This window comes from Cyprinodon tularosa, unplaced genomic scaffold (genome assembly GCF_016077235.1).
Source record: "Cyprinodon tularosa strain WSP-4 unplaced genomic scaffold, ASM1607723v1 ctg280, whole genome shotgun sequence".
Taxonomy (NCBI): domain Eukaryota; kingdom Metazoa; phylum Chordata; class Actinopteri; order Cyprinodontiformes; family Cyprinodontidae; genus Cyprinodon; species Cyprinodon tularosa.
In genome coordinates this window covers 826,520-849,255 of record NW_024038986.1, presented here as the reverse complement: position 1 = coordinate 849,255, position 22,736 = coordinate 826,520, and the positions used below count along the sequence as shown (strand labels likewise).

Sequence of the window (22,736 nt, the reverse complement as noted above, 5' to 3'; positions counted from 1 at the left end):
GTGGAATGTATGGAATGATCATCACTGGATTGTTCTGAACTAGATTCCCCTTGAACTGATCTCTGTTTTTTCCGCTTTTTCTCATTTTTTGATGTTGCTATCTTCCAACCTTCATTGTCACTATTTCCCTCTTCCATCCCACAAGAATCGCTTCCTGTTTCCTCACTACTCACGGCCCAAGACATTTCTCCATAAGCAGCTTCAAAACACGCGCCATGCACCAAACGACCATCCACATGCAATCCTTCCTGGGTGTAAATTCCCACCCGTTTTGGGTTCACCCTTACAAGCTTCCTTACAACGAAGATAATATTGCAGCTCGATCCCGCTTTTTCAGACAGCGAGGCACCTTTCCTCCAATCACTGCTCGCATTTAGATAAACCAACCAATGGTATTAAGCTTTTCATCACTGTAGGCGGAACTTCCGGTTCCCTGTATAAACCGAGCGAGGCCTCTCCATGCGGTTTGGATCCGGCAGTTTGAGAGCTAACGTCGTGCAGGTACGAGCTTCATTTTGAGCAAAAAATGTTACATTTTGTTTTGTTAAATGTGGTAGTTTAATTTCAAAGTTTAGTTTTAAGTATTTGTTTATATTTCGACAGAAAGCAGCCCGTGTTTAATTCGAAACTGTTGTTGCCGTAACCCGGACGTTGAAGCTAGATAGTTGTAGCTTAGCGTCTTAGCGTAGCTTCCCTGGTATTTTGTCATTTATGTTGCTTTATTTGCTAATCTAGTACGTGCTTACTGTTAGATTTGGATAATTTGATTATTTTTTTAGTTATCAGTTAATAGTGAGACGAAGTTTTATCTAAAAGGTAAGAAACTAAACGTTTGTAGCGCTTATGCAACACAATGGGCTTTCAGTAGCGGTTAGCTCTCCTAAGCTAGCAGGTTTTACCAAATCGACGCTCTGCATGACCTATTTTGTCTATCTGTTTATGTGCTGATACAGTCTGAAGTAGGCTTTTTGTGCCTTTTTTGTCTACATGCTGTTAGTTAAATATCATATGGCTGGTGAGTTTGATCCAGTGTGTTTTTATCAGTGTATCTTAGACAGTACAACAAAAAAACTGTATAGTTTGTTTCTCCTTAATCACTGGGGAATATAGACCTTGATTGGATCATAACATTTATATATTTCATATAAAGCTGTTAAACTTTCTATCACTAATACATTTATTTCCTTTTTTTTATAGAGAAACTCGTAAACACATCTATAATGGCTGAGAATGACGAAAATGAGCTGCTCGATTATGAAGAGGATGAGGAGCCACAAGGAGCCCCTGAGAGTGCAGCTCCCACAGGGAAGAAGGAGGTGAAGGGATCCTACGTTTCCATCCACAGCTCCGGCTTCAGGGATTTTCTTCTGAAACCAGAACTGCTTCGCGCCATCATAGACTGTGGTTTTGAGCATCCATCTGAAGGTGAGGCTCATACAGTCACAGAAATCTGTTTATTGATGAACAATCAGGGGAGAAAGGTATAGTTTCCAAACTGCTTGAAAATGTTCACACAATTACTTGATAAATACTATAGTATATATATATATATATATATATACACACACACATCTCCACTGTATTAATCTCCTCATGAGGTACTACCTGAAATTAGTTTCTATGTACAATCTGTGTATACAAAACGACCACGTCTGTCTAAGTAAGTCTAGGTGTTGGTGTCTGGTTGAATAGCGTCTTTACGGCAGTCAGGAGTATACAGTAGGTGCTCAATAAAGGCTTTCCGCATGTCATAAGTAATAAAAACATGTTTTAAATTAAGGCATTAATTTGCCTTAAAATTCATGAAATGTGATTCTTGTGGCATCTAAAATGTTACAGTTTAAAAAAAGGTTTCTAAAAACAATTTTGTTAGATATGTTATATCGCAATATGTTTGCGTGGAACTGCTTCCGGTATGTTCGGAAAAGAGGCTGGAGGCAGAGAAAAGGCTAGATAATGGGAAATGGCACATTTCAACAAAAGTGACTGGAAAAGGGAATTCGGGACATGGTTATATATTTCAGAGAGTGTTCTGGGAATTTGCTGATGGCATTAAAATTATTTCTAAGATCATTAAAAAGCATTAAAACCCTGCAATAGACTGACAATATGGTGCCAGAAACGTAATTCTGCTGTTTTCTAAGCGTTCATATTCATATCAATTCTACTTTTAACCCATGTGTGATGCTGTATTTGATAAGAACTTGGTGACTTATTCCCTGGTCGATTAAGAAGAATCAGAATAAGCTAATCAGAGTTTGTTCCAGAACGAACCATTCAAGAGATACAACACAACAAACGTACATGGGAGGGAAGCATTAAAAAGTGCTGACCTTGAGTTAGAAGACTATGGGGTAGTTTGTGATAAGAAGAGAAATTAATCTTGCTGTGTCCTTGATGGCGAATAATATACAGTTTCAAAACTAGTAGGGAAAACAAGTGAGACAAAAAGAACTACAATCCCCCTGCAAACACTTTCAACAGGCTCTTGTGGCCTAATGATTATTTTCCAGAAACAAGGCAGGTGGACTGATGAATGGGCTTTCACTTGTTTAGACTTTTGTCATGTCTAATTAGCCGTACATAAAGATTGAAATGGATGTAATGGAAGATCATGTTGCTAACAAACCCAGTGGGTCACCCACAGTGTTTATTGGAAAGGGTTCACAGATGGCCTGTTTAGCTCTGCTTCAGTCGGTAAAGGATGGCCATCTAATGGCTGTGACTCATGTCGCAGAGCTCTACAGCATATTTAAAATTACACACCCTCGCATTTCATAGGAGCGGTGATTCTCGCCAAGCTTGTTTGTCACACCTGAGATAAATATAAAATTTTCAAATGATTAGTAGTGGTAATTCTTCAGGAGATACAAACATTTTCTTCAGTCTTTTTAACTATTTAGTGTCTTTTTTTTATTTTTTATTATAGGCTTTTGGGGTTTCTGGTTAATTATTTTTGATCTTTCTGCTTTCAGTCCAGCATGAATGCATCCCGCAGGCCATCCTCGGCATGGACATCCTGTGCCAAGCTAAGTCTGGTATGGGCAAGACGGCTGTGTTTGTCTTGGCCACGCTGCAGCAGATTGAACCTGTTGATGGGCAGGTGGGTGTATATGTTGTAGCTGACCAGAACTGGAATTAAATGATTGTTTTATGCTCGATTTAAAGCAGCTTAGGTGGCTTCTGTGCCACTTAAGTTTTCTTTTTCCCTTTGGGGAGGCATTTTGATTGCATCTTGTTTTTGACCTTTGTCTTTTTTCTTTTTTTTCCCCAATCTATCCCCAGGTATCTGTATTAGTCATGTGCCACATAAGAGAGCTGGCCTTCCAGATCAGCAAAGAGTACGAGCGTTTCTCCAAGTACATGCCCACTGTGAAGTGTGCCGTGTTCTTTGGAGGCATGCCCATCAAGAAGGACGAGGAAACCCTAAAGAAGAACTGCCCTCACATCGTCGTGGGAACGCCCGGTCGCATCCTCGCTCTCATCCGCAACAAGACCCTAAGTCTGAAAAATGTTAAACATTTCGTCCTGGATGAGTGCGACAAGATGTTGGACCAGCTGGGTAAGCCAAGACTTTAGAGCCCAGAGAACTGATGTGGAGTTTGTGCGTGTTTAATGTTTGACTACATGATTTTTTTTTTATGTCCGCAGACATGAGGCGTGACGTGCAGGACATCTTCAGGATCACGCCCCACGAGAAGCAGGTCATGATGTTCAGCGCAACCTTGAGTAAGGAGATCCGACCGGTCTGCCGCAAATTCATGCAGGATGTAAGTAAAAACTCATTTTTTTTTTTTTCTGATCTCTTTAATAAATTGGGTGTAATAGTTCACAGCAGAATTGTTCAAACCATTTGGCATTCTATAATTTTGGCTGAGTTTCACACAAAAAATATCCAGAAACCTGCCCTATCAGGGTTTTATTTAGACTCTGGATCCAGGAGTTCTTATAAAGATTCAGATTTTAACTGATCTAATATAATCAACTGTGTTTAGTTTCACTAAATTAAACCATCTAGTTCAAATGAAAGTAGAAAAAACAAATCTGATTCTGTTGTTTATATGGACATAAGTAATTGGACTCAGAATGTATCATGTAAACATGATCGGCCTCACGACCACCTTTGCTCAGCTTGGCTGTGAGGTTGACTAAAGCCTTTCCTCTGCCTGCATCTCCCAGAATGCCGTATAACATAATAAAGTCAACAATCATTCAAGCATTCAGAAACAGTCAGTGACATCATATTGGGTTTGGTTACCAGCACAAAGAAGCACAAATAAACATTGCAATGCAGTGACCAAGTTAGAGGTATTATATGACCATTTCTATTTCAATAGACATTGCAGTTATAAACCAGAATAGCAGACTGATGGTGCCAGCTAATTCAATTGGCTAATTCAGTAAAGCATAAAATGGTAGAAAACTAAACCTAACAGCAGGTCTAACTGACGGCGAGCTCTAACAAGGGAAAATTATTATTATTTTTTGTTTTTTTAACGTTTGACTGTAGAAAGCTAGAGCTGCATACATGGTAATACTAAAGGAAACCAGAATGAAAAGGATAAAAGATGTTGCTGGTTTAACAGAATGCTTAAAAAAAGAGCTAAATCTGTTTGACAAATAGCAAGTTTTGGGATTTAATATTTACTAATGCTCTCCATCTTATTGGACCATTTTACCTGAAAAGTTCAGTTTATAGAGGGGCATCCAAGCAGTCTTGCGCTGCCTGTACTCTGTCTGACAAATAACATCCCAAATACATTAATGTATTAAAGTTTTGTGTTTTCCTTGCAGCCGATGGAGGTGTTTGTTGACGATGAAACCAAACTCACACTCCATGGCCTGCAGCAGTACTACTGCAAGCTGAAGGACAGCGAGAAAAACCGCAAGCTCTTCGACCTTCTTGATGTCCTGGAGTTTAATCAGGTAAATCTACCAACCAAACACTCCTGGATGTTTCTTTTCCTGGTGTTTAATGCTAAAACAAATATGGGTACAGATATAAAAATAATCACATTAAGAAAAATAATGTTTTGGTAATTTATTTTAAGTTGTATTCATTACACATGGTGTGATTTTATTTTACTTTGATGTTTGACTTGCAGTTAATGAAATTCAAAGATGTAACTTAACAAAATGGAATAGTGCAAAGGTTTAAATTTGGAAGCTGATAGAGGGACTTATAATTAACTGGGCACCACTAAGATCATTGCTGAATAAGCTGGTTAGTCCCCAGAATGTTCCTTAGAAGTTATAGAAGTTAGGAAAATGTTCAGGATTGACAACTGCAGCTTTGAAAAGCTTATTAAGAAAAACTCTGGTGGATCCTTCATTTAACCTCCAGATGTTGCTTTCCTTGTGTTACTTGGTCACTTGTGAACAGAATTTAATACCATAAGTCTCTAACTTGAAGAAGGATGACATATAAAATTAAATTCTGCCTTTTATTTAGAAATCGGGAATCCAGAGATGAGGGACGGAGCAGTTAAACAAACTCCTCGTTGATTGAAATGCAGTGTGAAGATTTCAGAGTTTGATCTTTGGATCTATTTTATCTGCTGGTTCTTGTCGACTCCGTTTCCTAAAGAATCAACACAGCCAGCAGCACGTTTTAGTGGAGGTCATGCTTCCATCTACTGACCAGTTAAATTTAGATATCCTGTCTCTGAATCAGGCAGATTCGAGCTCCTTTTCCTCCTCCTTGCATTGTGTCTACAGATGTCTGAAGGAGCTCCATGCTGCTCTTCTGAATCAGGCCAGCCTTAGACGTCATTACTCGACAGCAATGCAATGCAGCCTTCTGAAAAGAACTAATAATGTACTCAAAGAATAGGCCCGATAATTTAATTTTCCATTTGGATCTGTTTTAATATTCTAAAATGTTTAAGCTTTGATCAAAATGGATGGCTTATGTTTAACTGTATGTAAGCTGGTGGCTTGTCTGTAAGTTCCTGTGCTCTGCCTCTAGGTGGTGATCTTCGTCAAGTCTGTGCAGCGATGCATCGCTCTGTCTCAGCTTCTGGTGGAGCAGAATTTCCCGGCCATCGCCATCCACAGAGGAATGGTTCAGGAGGAAAGGTGAGACCATCATGAAGCTCATCATTCCACTGCAGCGCTCTAATAAACACATGCTCTGTGAATCGCGGCTTGCTGAGAGCGTTTATGCTCCTAAATCTACCGCGACACGTTGTTGCCTTCAGAGCAGGATGGCGCCAGCGCTCCTTTTAGCAGCCGCGTTGATCTGTGCTCTTTATTGACCGTCTTCACAGGCTCTCACGCTACCAGCAGTTCAAGGACTTCCAGAGGCGGATCTTGGTGGCGACCAACCTCTTTGGCAGAGGGATGGATATCGAGAGAGTCAACATCGTGTTCAACTATGACATGCCGGAAGATTCTGACACCTATTTGCACAGGGTGAGTAATCTTTGTCTTGAATATTTCAGGATGTTTTTTTTTTGTTTTATTTTTAGCTTCTGTTAATGTTTTTAACGTGTTGAACTGTTTAGGTTGCCCGTGCTGGTCGGTTCGGAACCAAAGGCCTGGCGATCACCTTTGTGTCTGACGAGACCGACGCCAAGACCCTGAACGACGTGCAGGACCGCTTTGAGGTCAACGTGGCTGAGCTGCCGGATGAGATCGACATCTCGTCTTACAGTAAGTTGTTCTTACATGACGAATACCTGCCAAACACAGATTTAAGTTGTTTAAAGTAGCCAATGTGAGAGCGTTAAAAGGGTCTCCATTTGGATAATAATTACGGGAACAGTCCGAGGGGTCGTGTAACTGGATCTCCTGTTAAATCTCACTTTAGACCTCAGCTGTTGTTCAGTTACTCTCTGCTGACTGTGTTCCCTTTTTCTCTCTTCTAGTTGAACAGTCCAGATGAGTTCCTCGGCCCTAAGCGAAGTCTCCTCCTCCTCCTGGATCCAGTCTTTTATTTTGAAGTAGCTGTACTTCACTGATTTGGAAGCTCTGCACGTTTGTTCGCTCTTTTTTTTTTTTTGTCGTCATTCATCGGGAAGGGGCGGGGTTGTGATTTTAATTTGTCTTTTATGGTTTGGTTTTTGTTTTTCCTGATTAAAATTTTTTTTATAAAATGCCATTTTTATCCTTGTCTCATGAAACTGTCTCTGGGTTGTTTTGAGTGTGGAGATAAACGTTAATAGACTGGAGGAATCACTTGGAGCCGTTTTGTTTTCTTTACCCCTAGTTAGAGTTGTATTGTAGGGTTTTATATTTTTCTCTAAAGTTTAAAGTAATCTGTTGGTCTTAAGATTTGAGTAAACAGACTGACTCACACGGCAGCTGTTGTTCTGAGTTTCTAATGGAATGCCTTCGATAAATTAAGTCAACAAGTTGAGTCCTAGTGAAGAAATGGCCCCTTTTGAGCAGAGTATCCTATTGAGGCACTGTACCAAAAAAATTGATTCTCACTATGTATGTTTTGGTGTGTAAAACTGAAAATAAACCGGAACCAAACAAATGAGATATGACCGCAGTGACTAATTTTAATTCACCTATAAACAATGCTAGCACCAAACTTTTCATTATAGATTTAAAACTTTTTTTAAATATTTATAACAATGTAAGATTTCTGCTGAATATATATATATAGATGCACAAAAAGCATACGGTATATTTGCATTTTATACCCATTTGTTGTTCTAAATTATAGTATGCTAATGCTAAGTAGGTAATTACTTTGGCTCTACCAAATCCTGCACTTAAGAAAAAAAAAACACCTTTTTTTTTCAAATATAGGTCAAGCTGTTTTAGTTTGATTAAAAACGCTTCCTTTCAGACAGCTGATCAGCAGTGCAGAGCAACAAGTATGGGATGTGCAGCTCTGTTAGGATTGGTAATGTTATAACTGGCTATCCATAAGAAACACATGCTAGCTAGCACCACAATGGTGATGTGTATTATGGTGGTATGAAAGCACTTTCTGATATTTTCAACTTTTTTTTTTTTTTTGCAAAAGCAAATGTATCAGTGCTCATACTAACAAGATACAAGGATATGTAATAAAACATGGTTTAGCTATCATTTAAAACAATAATTCTGGAAGCACAACTAATGGTACAAATTATCAGAAATTTTAGATGCAGAAGTTATTTTCTGAATTCAATAGACATTTTTCAAGCTTTTTTTTAGATGTAGCTTTGAGAGTAGCTTTTCTTCTGAGTTAAGTTTCCTTTCTGGGTTGCCTTGTTTTCACAAATTTCAATGTGCAAAAAATATTTAGTAAAAAAGTTTCAAGCAAAATTCAGAGCTGCAGCACATAATCCCAAGTGATTTGTAGTTCCTTCCGTCTGCTTTTTGTCCACATTTCCTAAAGTCCAAATGTTGGCAAAGCCAATTAAAGACTTTTTGGAGCACTCTGTGCTGACACACTATGTGTAGGTGCTGACTTCATTCTCCAGAAGGACTTGGTACCTGCCAAAGTTATCAAAGCTGCTCCATGGACTGATGTTTGTATGCTTGATTGGCCTGAAAACTCCCCAAAATATCAACCCTGTAGTATTTCTTTAGATAGAAAATAAGTAATGCAGAAGATCCCTGCTGACCACCTGAAAATACCTTTTACCATCATGACATTTCTGACTAAAACATTATTTTATTAACATCTAATGCAGTTTTCAATTATATTTGTAATATGTATATTTTGTAATAAAGCCTGAGTGTAATGTCCAAAAAATAATAAAACTATAGATATTCAACACAGCTAGCATTTTACATCCAGAAGTTGACAGTTGAACCCTTTATTAGCTAACTACACATATATTTGAAGCTTTGACACAATAAGGGTAAAACTTTATTTATTCAAAAAAATAAAATAAAAAAAGTTATTACTTTACAACCAAAAGGGAAACTGTCCTTCCATGAGATAAAAAATTCTCATATCCTCCAAACTGGTGCATTATTCTCATTAATTTCAAACTGCACACGAAGCGACTGAACAGGATGAGGGGCCCACATACAGCAGATCTACAACGTTACAAATTCATCTGGACACAGCAGCTCCACTGCGTCCCCGAAAACAAGACAAAACCACAGTATCTACACGAGCAAATAGAGGATATAAGACGACATCTGTAGTGTTGCAACAGAAAAACTTGGACATGTCTTTCTAGCGTTCATTGACAGAGATATTGAATAAAAGTTGACATAAGGTGCACAAACTAATCCAAAACGAGTTTAAGAGGATGCTTTTGTTTTCCAGTTCTACACTACAGAAATCAAAGACTATACAGCCCCTATCTAGAATCAGTCTCTAAAAGAGGTTCCAAGGTGTAGCCCCCATTGGAAAGTTTATTTCTGACTCAACAGTTGAGTCAGCAATGTTCAGAAACAGACACCTTTTTAACAGGAAAAGACACAAGTTCTTTTTTTGTTTGTGACATAGAGTGCCGCTCAATTACAGGCCATATTAGGCAGTAGTGCGGTCGACCCGCAAGTCACAAATTGTATGTTTACCTCGTCACACACGCAGCTTTCAGATTTTTATTTTTATAGCAAAACCAGAGAGGAGCTGATTTTCTCCTCGGAGATTGTAATTTGCACAGAATTTGGTGGTCGACTGCTCGACGCCAGAATCCCAGGCTTGTTCTTCTGGTTCTCGCTAAATGTCTCAGTTTCTTGTGAAGGCGAGGCAGGAGACGGGTCCAGCTGTATAAACAACCTTTGACATATTTCCTCCTGTTTACAAACCCTAAACGCATCGGGTTTAACTGTCTGTTTTTCGCACTTCTTCACCTGCATTCTTTGACGCTGTCCTGGACCGATCTCCCTCTCCAGCTTGTGACTGACAGCCGTTTGTTGAGGTTCCAAGAAAAAATCTCTTATCCCAGTGGCTTGCCATTGTGTCAACATGTCTGTCTGTAGAATAAATATCAAGGAATAAATATAAGACGCAACCTCTTGCAATCGCCATTGAAGTCTTTTCAAATTCTCTACTTAAGTCCTTACATTAACTTATGTTTCATTTTAAATATAAAATGTCTTTCTACCAGCTCATTACGTCTAATCCGCTGCAAGAGAATAAGATTAGCATAATGCAAGAAATGGTCATCCTCAAGAGTTTGTCTCCGGTCTTGCTCCTTTTTCCTTGGCTCATGTGGCACAGTTCAGGGAACATTTGGAGCATGGTAGAAAATCCTTCTCAGAAAGATTTCCCGATATGAGAACACTGCTGACGTCTACTCATAGCTATACTAGGAACAGCTGCTCTATAAAAAGTATCACTAATGGGTGGCAATTTATGCTTTTAAAGAGGAATGCAGGCAGGGCGAGGGTAACACAACTAGTCCTTGAATTTGTGAACGTCTCCAAAGAGCCACAGTTGTGGGGGCATCACAGCTTCGTTCAGATGGTTGCACTCATCGCTGCATTTGCAGGACTGGATGAACATCACGGATCTACTGAACAGGTCCCCGTCAGGGCAGGCAAAGGTCACGTTGGCGGTACGCGTGCGACGAGGGGAGCAGCAACGGCCGTCTCTGCACACCCCGCAGTAGTTGGGCCTGTAAAGGCGAGTGCTTCTGCAGCCGGCGTAGGACAAACGATGGGGCTCCGGGGCCTTGTGTGTACGAGAGCACTTCCTTCCTCTCTGTTGATAAAGACGACAAAATTAAAAGACTCACAAGGCAAACAAATTTACAAAATTATGTTTCTCCAGCCATGAATATTTGAGGTTCATTATAAGCATAATGCCATGAAATATAATGAAAAACAGATATTTTTGTCTGTACCAGTGCTAATAAAGTCAAATATGTAATATTTTGTGTCTAGTGAGAGAAAAAAAAGATGACTGGAAATAGACAAGAATACTAGTAATTAAACGCAGCTAATTGCAACACTGGCCTCAACTAACTGTTAGCATCTCTGCACAGTCGGTAACAGTAGTGATTAATTAAAAATGAGGTAGAATAATGAAAATTAATGAGGCATCATTAGTTATCATTGAAGCGTTTCAACACACTGCAAAACTGTATTGATACTGTCTCGCAGAATACTGACACCTGCTGGACATTATTTTACAGACTAAACTGAATTGATTTGATGACCAAGTACAATGAGATCACTGGTTATTGCTGGTTATATTGTATCGTTTCATATCTATGTTTAAATTTAAAAAAACTTTGATATTTTTAGATGCAGCCAATAAATAATGTAAACATGTATCATAACTTGAAAATTTAGGAGGAAATGAGGATGCCCGATCCAGCACTAAAATCGTGGTATAGGCATCGGCCAGTACCAACAAATAGCGCACCGATACCATTTTGAGAGCCAAAAGTTTATTCAACTATTGTCACCCATTCCAGGTGGGCAATAAAAACTGGATTCACTTTGTATTAGTCTTTTCCTGCTTCACAGAGGTATGCAGCAGCTTGACAAAGCCATGATGGCAATTATTTTACATCCAAGTAGTATGCAGTTCTTCATATACACACACATCAATTTCAAACAGATGGTATCGGTATCGGCCAATACTGCAAAGATCGGGGCCAAAAAATGACATCGATGCAACACTAATTAAAACACTAGCATCAAGGAACTGTTAGCATCAGTGCAGCACTTGACAAAATGTAAATTATACTCAGAGTCATTTAGCAATGACCTTTAAGGTATTGTGGAGTTGTTTTTATTTTTTAAAAGATGTGAGTGCAAGAGAATGCACAAGCTCATTTCTCCTTGTGCATGTCCTGTTTAAAATGTGCTGTTCTCATAGCTCATACAGGCTGACTGTGTCCACATACAGTAGACTGTATAGTGGACTTTATAGCAAACTCGTTCAGACTGCTTTTTGGGCCGCTGGTCACATAACTCCTCCTCCACCGCAAGTTGCCTGCTCCATCTTTGTTATTAGTCACCGCTGTCGGGTAGCGACAGCCTATTGCAACAGTTGGTCGCTGTGACAGCAAATCCCATAGTGCTTTGCGAGGAGAGCTCCCCGCGCAAAGTATTCTGGGATATATCTGCCTCTTCTGAGACCTTTCTTTTCTGCTCATCCACTTCTCCTACGACCCTCGGCCACTTTCAAAGAACAGCGGTGAGAAAGGTGTGCTTCAATGACTGTCTGCAACCGTAGCTCACTAAGGATATACGCCTAAAAGTGCACATGCGGAGAAAAAGATAGCTAACAGGACAAGCACGTAGGACAGCCTTACGAAAACATTTCACCAGAATGATTGACAGTTAGGAGGACCTCTTATTTAGATGATCCACCCGGAAATAAATGATCGTCCCCGTACCTTTGATGAAAGAGCAAAATGTATAGCATATACCAGAGGTCACGAATTAGCGGACCGGATCTGGACCTCCCTGATGGACAGTCCAGTCCCAACCTGACCTAAAACATTTATAAATAAAAAACGCATGTTGTCCAACGGCAATGTCTAACTTCACATGCGCCGCTTCTCCTGTTAATACGGTAAAGCCCTCCTAAGTGTCCGACACAAGGCTGCACATGGTACAAATTAGCCAATGAGCTGCTGTCAGTCTGGGTTGCTGCTGCTGCCACTTTTAGACACAGCAGGCAAACCTTTGGCAAGCTGGGCGATGAGAAAGAAGGAGAAGATGATGAGAAAAAGAGAGCAGAGAAAGTGTGGACTGCTGGAAGAACTGTGGTGAACTGGTGAAAGAAAAGTGAAATGGCGTGCTCAAAGATGACCCTGAACATTCTGAGTTTGTTTGGCTCAACCTGATTCTCCACCATGAACATAATCAAAAATAAATATGGATCCAGGCTCAAAAAAAGACTCCTTGATATGTGCTTGAGAATGGCTTTGTCTCCATTCAAACCCAGGTTTAAAGCCTTGCAGGGCAGCATAAAGCCCACTGCTCTAATAAAAAAAAATAAACGGTCAAATAAGGTCAGTTCACCAGTATATACCAAACTGAACGATTGTTGTTGTTCTCTGCTTAAAACAATTTTTTAAATGGATTTTTATATATATATATATATATGTTTTTTTACTCAAAAATTCAATGTATAACATACAAAATACCTGCCTTTTATTTCAGTGTTAAATGCTGTTTATAGGGAACAGATTATGATTAAAAAATGTCTCCGGACCTTTGCTGGTTGATGATTTTCTTTATTCAGACTCTGCTGATTTTTAATTGGTTACCCCTGATCTACAGCCTGAACTCGAGTAGCACTAGACTTTTTATTCCAAGCATTCAAGACTCTTTTATGCTAAAAGTAATTTAGCTAACTGCACCCATGCTGCTCAGATCAGTAGACAATTTGGGATGAAGTGACTAAAATGTCTGTAACCTCCTGATCACCAGGACACTGCACCTTCAACAGAACCAATGCCATTTTTTTTTATTAAAGCTTGTGAAAAAAATACCATATACTTGACAGATTGGGTGATCTTAGGTACCCTTGCAAAGAAATCTGTTTTTTTGTGTTAGCATTGGCTTAACACCAAAAAAGACTAGATATAGCCGTCATACCCTCACATTCCTTTCAGTCATCACTGCAGACATGAAAACAAGGTTAAGGCAGTTGACTGCAGAGATGAACAAAAAATAAAATCAAGGTCAGAACATCGGATGACTGCCAAGAGAGATTAGCATGCCGACAGTGGTTGGGTGCAGACACTGGAACACATTAACTCCCACGGCAGTTCCACCAGGAATGGAGAGCTAGGTAAGAACAGGTGCTCAGAAACCCCATCAGGCTGAGAAGTGGCTCATTGCTGCAGACAGAATGGTTGGAATAGTGCTGTGTACAAATCCCAGGAGAGACACAAAGTGGGCAAACTGCGTGGTCAGAGTTACGAGGGCAACTGTTGGATTGTATTAGTTTCAAAGGTACAGAGATTTCCCAACGTTAAAATAAGCCGTAATTGTGCACCTGTCTTCGGACCGAGACCTTCTCAAGTCTACACCTGATCAAAACCAGTTTGTCTGATTTTTATTTAGACACTAAAATCCAGTGAGATGACTGGCAGAGACGTAGCCAGAACATTTCTATAAGGGTGGCCAGGTAATAACCAATGTACACTGAGGGGTGGCAGAAAGTGGATAGGCGCCAGCACCTCTGGGTCAATCTACACTGTTCCAACAGGAAAATTAACAAGCAAAACATCCATATTTTAAAAATAAAGACAAACTATACTTTCCCACAGCCTTTGCTAACAAATAGATGCATATATTTATACACCCGAGCTGAAAATCAAGGGAGAACCTAGACATAAGCCCCATTTACACTACCTTTTTTTGGAAACCGTGCATAGATCGGTCCGAGCACGCTAACCGAGATAACTGTTGCGTGTAAATGAGACGCACAACTGAACCGGACCGAGTCAGACACAACCGAACAGCACTAAGATGGTACTAGTTTATCAGTAGGGCTCGGCGCGGTTCAGTTCTGGCTCAGTTCTCAGATAAAGAGCACATGAGCAGACAGCGACAGCGGCCCTGTAGATCATGTCCTGGCCCCTGTTCGGGCCCCTGTACTGAAGGCATAATACTAAAAGAAATTCTAATGATGATATGCACTGGAACAGACATGGTTACTGACAGGTCCTTTTGGATCTACAAATTCTGTTTTATTAATTGTTTAAAATCAAATAGGTGATAGCTTCAGTGGTATTGAGATAGGATCCCAGTTTTCTGCTAAATGTTTTTTCAAAACAAATAAAAAAATACTGAATTTATTTTTATTTATTTTTTTCTTAAGTTCTAATTCAAATTTTATTTAAAAAATGTAATTTTAACTTAAACTAAGTCAAAAATATGTAAAATACCTAAATTATGAATGTATATTGACCTAATAAGACGGAATTTTAATTGAAGCTAATTGAATAGAAATTTCAATTCATGCATCTATCTTAATATATATATATATATATATATATATATATATATATATATATATATATATATATATATATATATATATATATATATATATATATATATATATATATATATATATATATATATATATATATATATATATATATCCCTTACCCTGTTTTTTTATTCCATGCTTTTCTGTGTCCCCTGATGCATTTGGTCTAGAACCGCCGCTGACTTTGATCAATTTAAACTCCTGTCATTGTTTTCAGTGTCTGTAAACCCTGATCAGACTATTGATTGTCGTATCCACTTCCCAAAAGCCGAGTCTGTCGAGTAAATTCACCAAAGACTGCCTTCTTTGCCTGACTCTCCGCAAACATTGACTGTTACGGGCGCCGCCATATTGGTTTGCTCGTTTCTCTCTAGAGAGCAGTAGTACCGCAGATCCACACTAGGAGGCAAGGAACTGTGCTAGCGTGGCGCGTAAACGGTCATAAGGAATCGAGCTGCAAGGATTGGTTTTCAGACGGTAGTGGAAATGGGACTTAAGAGATGCTAATATGTTTTTCCTCTTGATATTAAGGTTGGTGATTCAACTATTGCGATTTTTAAGGTAGTGGGCATAATCCTAGCACCAGTGACCCCATAAGGGAAACCATTTCTTAAGTTTGACTGCATGCTCTTAGACCTTTAAGGGAAGGCTCCAAATCACTCCTCACCTTCACAGGAATAGACATAGAGCTGCAGGGCCGAATGTTACACAGCCGTGTCTCCTTGACCAGCTTACACCGGGCGTTGTCGTTAGTAACACGAGAGGAAACACCCATCCCGCAGGTTCGGGAACACTGGGACCAGGAGGTTGTCTGAACCACACATTGATCTCCCAACTTGCTCCAGACTAGAAGAGATGGAAGAAAAGACAAGTGAGTGCACATAACAATGGGTACTGACAGAGAAAGAGCCACAGGATCATCAAAAATGATGGTGGTGGAAAAAGCTCTAATCAGGAGCGGCGAGGGAAAGCAGAAATACGTGCTTATGAGGCACACTGGCCTTATTCAGGCTACAGGCAGCACTGACACATACAGAAGGTGATTACAGAGAGGGGAGAGCTGCGTGACAGAGGTATGTGCTGTGTGAGAGGGGGAGTGCACCTCTGGTGTGCAAGGGGCCAGTGGAAAACAGCCCTCACATAAACGCTAACACACCAGCACAGACGCAGAGAAGGCTCACATTGAGGCTGGTAGTGCGTCAAGAGGCAAATATGGCTAGAACATAAACATGATGCATGACTGGGTAGAGGGAGCAGACGCCACTCTCAGGTGACGGGGAGAGGAAATTTCGTACCTGTCAGGTCTTTATTTCCACGTGGTTTGTCCCATGTGCCCTGCACCTCCAGCAGTTCGTTGCCCATGGTACCTTTCTCTTTTTTGGGTTTGTAAGGGTAGAGGTTCCGGTAAGGTTTCTGGTAGGGCTTGGCATATTGATAGCCAGGGTAGGGAATGAAGGGGTAAGGGCGGTAGGTAGGGGGTTTGGGTCGCCGATGCGCTGGGGGCACAACGGTGGTTCCCTTATGGCAGTCGATGCTGAGGCAGCACTGGCCTGGCACCTTCACCAGCTTTGGGGCAGGACAGGAGGGAGAAGCTAGAGGCACGTGGCTGGGACAAAGGGACATGCAGCCGACAGCTCCGTCAATGCAGGTGCACTGGTGTTTGCAGCCTGCACGGAAGTTCTCGCCGTTTTGATAAATCCGTCCGTTGTATTCGCAGGAGCGGCCCTCTGCCTTTGCTGGAAAGATACAAGAAGATGTTCTAGTTTGAGAATCGGAAGAATTTCCAAGACTGACAGAAGATCTGATGCTCAAATTTAGGCGAACCACACATTTATTGCCCTATATTTAGGACCCTTTAGAAGCATGTTATACCTGTGCATGTTTGTATTTCCTCTAGGTTCTCTGGTTTCCTCTCACGGTCCCAAAAAACATTCCCATTTAAGCTCATTCATCCCTATCTTACCTGGAAAGGGATTAAGCATAAAAGGTATAAGGAAATATTGGTTGGAATAAAAATGTTGTCTTTACAACTATGTAAAAATCTGTCCACGCATATTTGATTTCTAAAAGTGTTTTTTGCTAATTAAATGGATCAAACAAGCTCTATGTTTTGCCTAAATTTGTGAAATACATGTGAGCTTAAACAGAAGTTTTTTTTAATTATTATTATTTCATTGGCTAATTTTAAGAGCTGTCTGACCTGTCTAGTTGTTAATAGACACCCAGTTTCTAGATCTTTTAAAGAATTCATGCTCGTTGGTATAACAACATGAAATTAAAAACATATTAGGAGTGTAAAGACTTGAACAGAAGGGATTAGGCCTTCATTGCATTAATCCAGAGTCTTGCTGTTTGGAATCTTCAGGAATAAGCTGCAACGTTGGAAATTAGCAGTACAGACGGGGATTTCCTAAGTGTAGAAAGCAGGAGCTGATCAGCTCTGACAATAGAGAAAACACATATGAATCATGCTGGACGCTTTGTCGGATCAGACACCAGACATTCAGTGGATAAAGAAATAAAGAAAATGGTTTAACAAACAGGCTGTTATGCTTTCTATCCATGCCAGCTTCCTATTAGCATCACCAAATAACATTAAGACTCCTGCCTGCATTACAGCGTTACGTCTTGTTGGACTTTCCAATATGTCAAAAAGGTACATTCTTTGCAACATAAAGAGCCGAAGCATGGAAAGTATTTAGTCGCAGCAATTTCTTGACATTAATTTGAATAAACTTCTATCCCTGCATGAAATATCTGTCTGCCTCTCTTTCCTTTCCTACATCATACCACAGCGTGACACTTTTGTTTTAAGAGAAAATAGCCCCGCTGATCTTAAAGAGTAAGTACTGTTTTCAGCACAGAAACCTTTTTTCAAGAGAAATGGTCTTTAACGACCCCAATATATTGTATGAAATTGTGTTATATCAAACTGGTCCTATAGTCACTCTATTACAGATGGAGTCATGTTACAAAGTAATCTCGCCGTGGGGTTATTAAAGTGTTTCTGATTCCAATGCACACATTCAGCGAATGACTGAAAGACATCTTCTGCCTCCATTTATCTGTTTAGTACAGACATTTCAATTAGTGGAAAGAATCGCAGGGAGGAATATAAAAAAAAGTCTAATCAACCAAAACTTTCGTGACCCCCCATGCAGTACCTATGTGGCCCCCCTAGGGGTCATGGACCCCCTGTTGGAGACCTCCGTTCTGGAGGTGAATGTATTAATCCAAGTGTATTAGCATATAACTTGGTACTTTGCAGGAACTAAAATAGAAAACACCAATGTGATTAAATCTATTAAATATGCATGTGTGCAGAAGCGTTATTTATCAGTATGGTAGCTTTGATTTATTATACTAAAATTTTATGTGATAGACCAGTGCAGAGCAGCACATAAACTGTAAAGTAGAAATAAAAGGCTACATGCTTCTTTGTTTTTGACTTAGAAACTCTAAGTCATGAAAACTATTTGCATTGTAGCTCTTGCTACACTGCAAAATAAATGAAAGAAGGCTATGTCAAATTTTATTCAACAAAACTTTAGGTATTCAACGATTTTTTCTAATGACATAAGTTGATTAGATTTTTTCTTTTTAATAACTCAATTATCTAATTACAAGCACATAATATGTAATGATCTAATTTTAAGGCCTATAATACTCATTCAGTCGGCATATCATCTCAACCTGCTCAAACTAAAGGCAAATACACGTATTTTAAGGTATTTCTACTAATTTAGGATCAGGTTTTGCAGTGTGTGTGCAGAGCTGTTTCTTTAGCTGCCTCTATGTGGTTTTCTTTTAAGTTGTGACCCATCCATCTTCCAATCTGCTGGGGCCGTACGCATATGTTTGCTGCTTTGAAATGAGAAACCATGACTTTCTCCATGACCTGTTTGCTGTGTTCCTTGATCTTCAAGGGGATGTTTGTTTCTCTAATATTCTGAAAAGTACATAACTGCTGCATTATGGCAGAGATTAAATTACCCAAAGGTGGAGGCTAATATTTAGGTGAGTGTTGAAGGCAGTTGGGTGTACTGAATTTGTACCTTAAGGTTATAAAAGCACAGGGAACTGAATAAGAAGGCACACCACCTTGGTTGGATTCTTATTTGTAAGTAATGCTGGAAACCACATTTCACTTTTTCCTCATTTTGTGGTCGTAACATGAGGATTCATGAAGCAGGCGCTATTCTTAGAGCAGAATGCTGTTTTGGCTCGTTTATAATGTCTTGTCCTGGCACATACCCCCACCCCCCTCTGTGGGACTCCCCGTACAAACCCCAGATAGAATACCCCCCCCCAACCCCCAGCAAACACATATAAATACCAGTGTGTGCGTGCCTGTTTGTCCGTTTCACGAGGAGTGTTTGTGTACACACCGAAGTACTTATATAAATCCCAGAGTTGGCTGGGTTTCACTCACAGCTCATGAATGGCCTCTGTTTTTTTGAAACGTGGCACAGTCCTCAAACCTTGACTCCCTATCAAAGAGGGACCCCAGCCGCCTGGCTTGAAAGCCAGACTCTCCTCCCTTAAGTTACATATTGCCTTACTAAACCCTTAGTTATGTTATAGAGCGAAAAGCTCTGATTTTTCCACCTTCCTGCCGCCTATAGGTGCAACGTACCCCTGCAGATGCCATGGGTGTGACCCACATCATTGCCGTAGTTGCACTCTAGTCCTTTATGGTGGTCACACGGTCGTCCCTCGTGGCAGTCTTGGTTCAGCTGTGCGGCGCACACTTTGCAGCAGCCACAACCGTCCGGGACTGAACTTATGCCAGGGGGGCAGGATGGGGGCACCGCCGGGCACTCACACACTACCGGACAGTCAGCAGTCACCTGCAAGAGGAGGACACGTTTCATTTTACACACATAGTGTCAGAATAACTATCCACACTAGGCATGGAGGAAGGAGAAAAGCTTGACTCGTGTTACTGAGATCACAGAAATTCCTGAGAGTGTGTGTGGCTTTAAAAGCGCCTGAATAGTCAGCACTGTCGTGAGCCCCACAGGGGTATCTGTAACCCTCTGTCGCCTTCCGCTTGGCATTCACCCGGCCTGCGGGGATGAAAGGGATGTTCTCCGACCCCTTTCCTCCACCCTTCATCTTTTGTTTCCAAACCTATCTGTGTCTATGCTCAGAAATAAAACACGCAGAAAAACCACACAAACAACTCCCATTTGGGGGGGCGCTGTCAGTCCCAGTGGGATCCTTTCCCACTCTTAACTCACAGTTAAGACTTTTACATTGATCAACAGATAAAGGGTTTCCCTCCTAATGCCTACAGTTTACAACCTAAAACTCCCTTAGGGAACAGTCATTTAATGCAGGTGAGGATTTGCACAGTGCAACAAGCTCATATGAACTTGAAGTTTATTTTTACCTCTCTTGGAACTACTGTATACTCTAGTACAGATACACAGTAGGATGGAAACCAGCCTGTAAATAGAATACTTATTAAAGAATATAACCTCTCACACTCGCTCAGAGTTGACCCAAGGTATAACAGTTATACCTTGGTCCTCCTTCCAACAGGTGTCCCCAAAGAGCTCTCAAAATTCCAACTAAGACATTTGGTTTGTCCATATATCAATAGATTTTTTTTAAATAAGATTTTATTTTCAATTTTATTCAGACTCTATTAAAACTAATTGTATTTAAATATTCAACACAAACGCAAATAACGCAAATAAGTCAGAAAAAAGCCAAGTAAACTAAATTTTCATATCTTTCTTAAAGTTTTACATAATGGATATTGGCTAAAATAATAGTCTGGAATAAATTTCAGTTTTTGTAAAAAAAAAAAAAAAAAGGATTTTTTTTCTAAACAAATAATATTAAATTCACTTTGTGAAGGATTTTAGTGAGCTTAATTGAAATTATCCCATCAGCTGCATTTACGTTTTGTGTTCTGATTCACCATTTTTTGTTACTTATGAGGTGTTTTGCACCACTTTTTATATGTGACTCAGAGGGCACGGTCACCATGTTCACAAAATGCTGGGGTCCATGAAAATCTTTCACATGGTGTGCAAGTGGAACAAGGTTGGCAGAAGCAGATGACATGACACACATCAACAAGGCTGAAGGGGCTGTGAGGGATATATTGGGCCCAAGGCTCCATGAAATTTTGGGCCGGCCCTGCACAGATCCATAAAGCATTTTCCCAAACTCCAAAGCTAATGAATACTTTAATGTTTTATTAGGTATTTCATAATTTGATAATTGAAATGTATAAAATATGAAAGAAAACAATAGTAAACAAACAAAAAAATTTAATTTTAATATCCCCAAACTCTTATGTATTTGCATGGGGAAGGAGACTCATGTGCTGTGCGAGTCTGACTTTTATTGTTTTTGTTTTATGCTAAAAGTAGACAGATCCTACAAGCTAAAATAATACAAAATTTCACAATTGTATAGGTGTTTCTGTGATGTTTTTGCAGATTTATAAAAGATAATGGTGCTTAATAAACTAAATGTATTGAAAGAGCAATATTTCTATTTCTGCAAAAGATTTTTTTTAACATTCCGGCAGAAAAGACCTATTTTAAACAGAACGTTTAAAAACAACCACCTAATAAAATCCTCATTTCTTTTTTTGTCACATAAGAAGCAGACTATAATGAGCTGTCTGGAAGGTAACAGGAGACAGCAGCTCAGCCAGAGCAGACAGACTCTGCCTTTAGAGTCTCTATGAAGCAAAACAGCAGCAGAAATAAAGATAAAGCTGCATGTACTCACCACCACCACTGTTGCCACTCCCAAAGCGGCAAATAATAACTGTATCCCCATGATCTCAGTCAGGTGATGCTCATAGGAGACAAGTTGATCTTATAAACAGTTAATATCACACAGATTTAATCCCACATCCAACTTCTGCCCACATGGATTATATCCAAATTCCAGATTCATCCTCAGGGGTCTTCCATCACTTGTAAATGTTGATCGTTTACAGTTTGAGCCTTGTTTTTATATCACCCCTGTGCTTTGATGGGTGGCCGCGCCTCCTTATGCCCTTTGTCCAATCAGTACGCATCACCTGTCCTTAAAAGGTAAAAAGGTGGAGCCTTGAAGGGTTTCAGCTCGGAAAGCTGGGGTTCCTGTTAAATGGGCGTGGCCAACCATGAATGCAGTCATTCATAAAAATTCTGAATTACTACATTCCAATGCAGGCTGGGCTTTAGGGCGTTAGTTTATTTATGTGTGGGTGGGTGGCTGGGGGTGGGGGTAATATTTTTGATGCTCTTCTCAAAGACTTACCTGCTGCTTTGTGAAAAGTAAAATAAATATGCTCAGCTGCCAGTCCATGTGACATTAATGCTGAATGGGTGTGTGTGTGTGGGGGGGGGGGGGGTGTGTGGGGGGGGGGGGGGGGGGGTGAAAAACACCAAGGAATTTCCCCTCAGTCCATTTTATAAAAATGCTTCTAGACACGAACGAGACATGGAAAACAAAAACAGGACATGCAGACAGAGTGTTCCCAGGAAGGAAAAATATTCATGATTTTATCAAAGCGATGCTCAGAATTATTTGAAGAAAATCCACAACCTGTTGGAAATACAGCAGGTGTCCGATATCTATAAAAATATAGGACCAAAATATGTCACCAAGATGCTGCTGACATCAAAACAGGCTCTCAAAATGTCAATATCAGATGCACCTAATATGAGAGCTCTCAAAACCCACATTTATATTCTGTATTATTACCTAAAAAAATATATTTCTGAGTGTTTCATTAAAGGAATGTTTAACAAAAAGTTAGCAACAGTTGATATCTCAGCTACACCGGATAACTCTTTAGGCATCTGTATTGAACAGATAATGAATATAAATCAGGATAATAATAAAA

General features: G+C 39.9%; 2 protein-coding genes across 2 annotated transcripts; one reads left to right on the top strand and one right to left on the bottom strand.

Moving 5' to 3' along the window:
- Positions 1–344: 344 nt before the first annotated feature.
- Positions 345–7,486, top strand: ddx39ab (DEAD (Asp-Glu-Ala-Asp) box polypeptide 39Ab). The gene is made up of 10 exons (XM_038290425.1): positions 345–501; positions 1,198–1,425; positions 2,976–3,103; positions 3,286–3,562; positions 3,652–3,770; positions 4,795–4,926; positions 5,969–6,078; positions 6,270–6,414; positions 6,507–6,654; positions 6,870–7,486. Exons 2-10 carry the CDS (start codon positions 1,221–1,223, stop codon positions 6,884–6,886), a joined length of 1,281 nt encoding a protein of 426 aa, XP_038146353.1. The 5' UTR covers positions 345–501; positions 1,198–1,220; the 3' UTR covers positions 6,887–7,486.
- Positions 7,487–8,792: 1,306 nt separating this feature from the next.
- Positions 8,793–21,839, bottom strand: si:ch211-106h11.3 (CCN family member 1). The gene is made up of 5 exons (XM_038290401.1): positions 21,629–21,839; positions 19,509–19,722; positions 16,168–16,608; positions 15,540–15,718; positions 8,793–10,609 (listed from the first exon to the last, which is right to left on the bottom strand). Exons 1-5 carry the CDS (start codon positions 21,677–21,679, stop codon positions 10,304–10,306), a joined length of 1,191 nt encoding a protein of 396 aa, XP_038146329.1. The 5' UTR covers positions 21,680–21,839; the 3' UTR covers positions 8,793–10,303.
- Between the last annotated feature and the right edge of the window lie 897 nt (positions 21,840–22,736).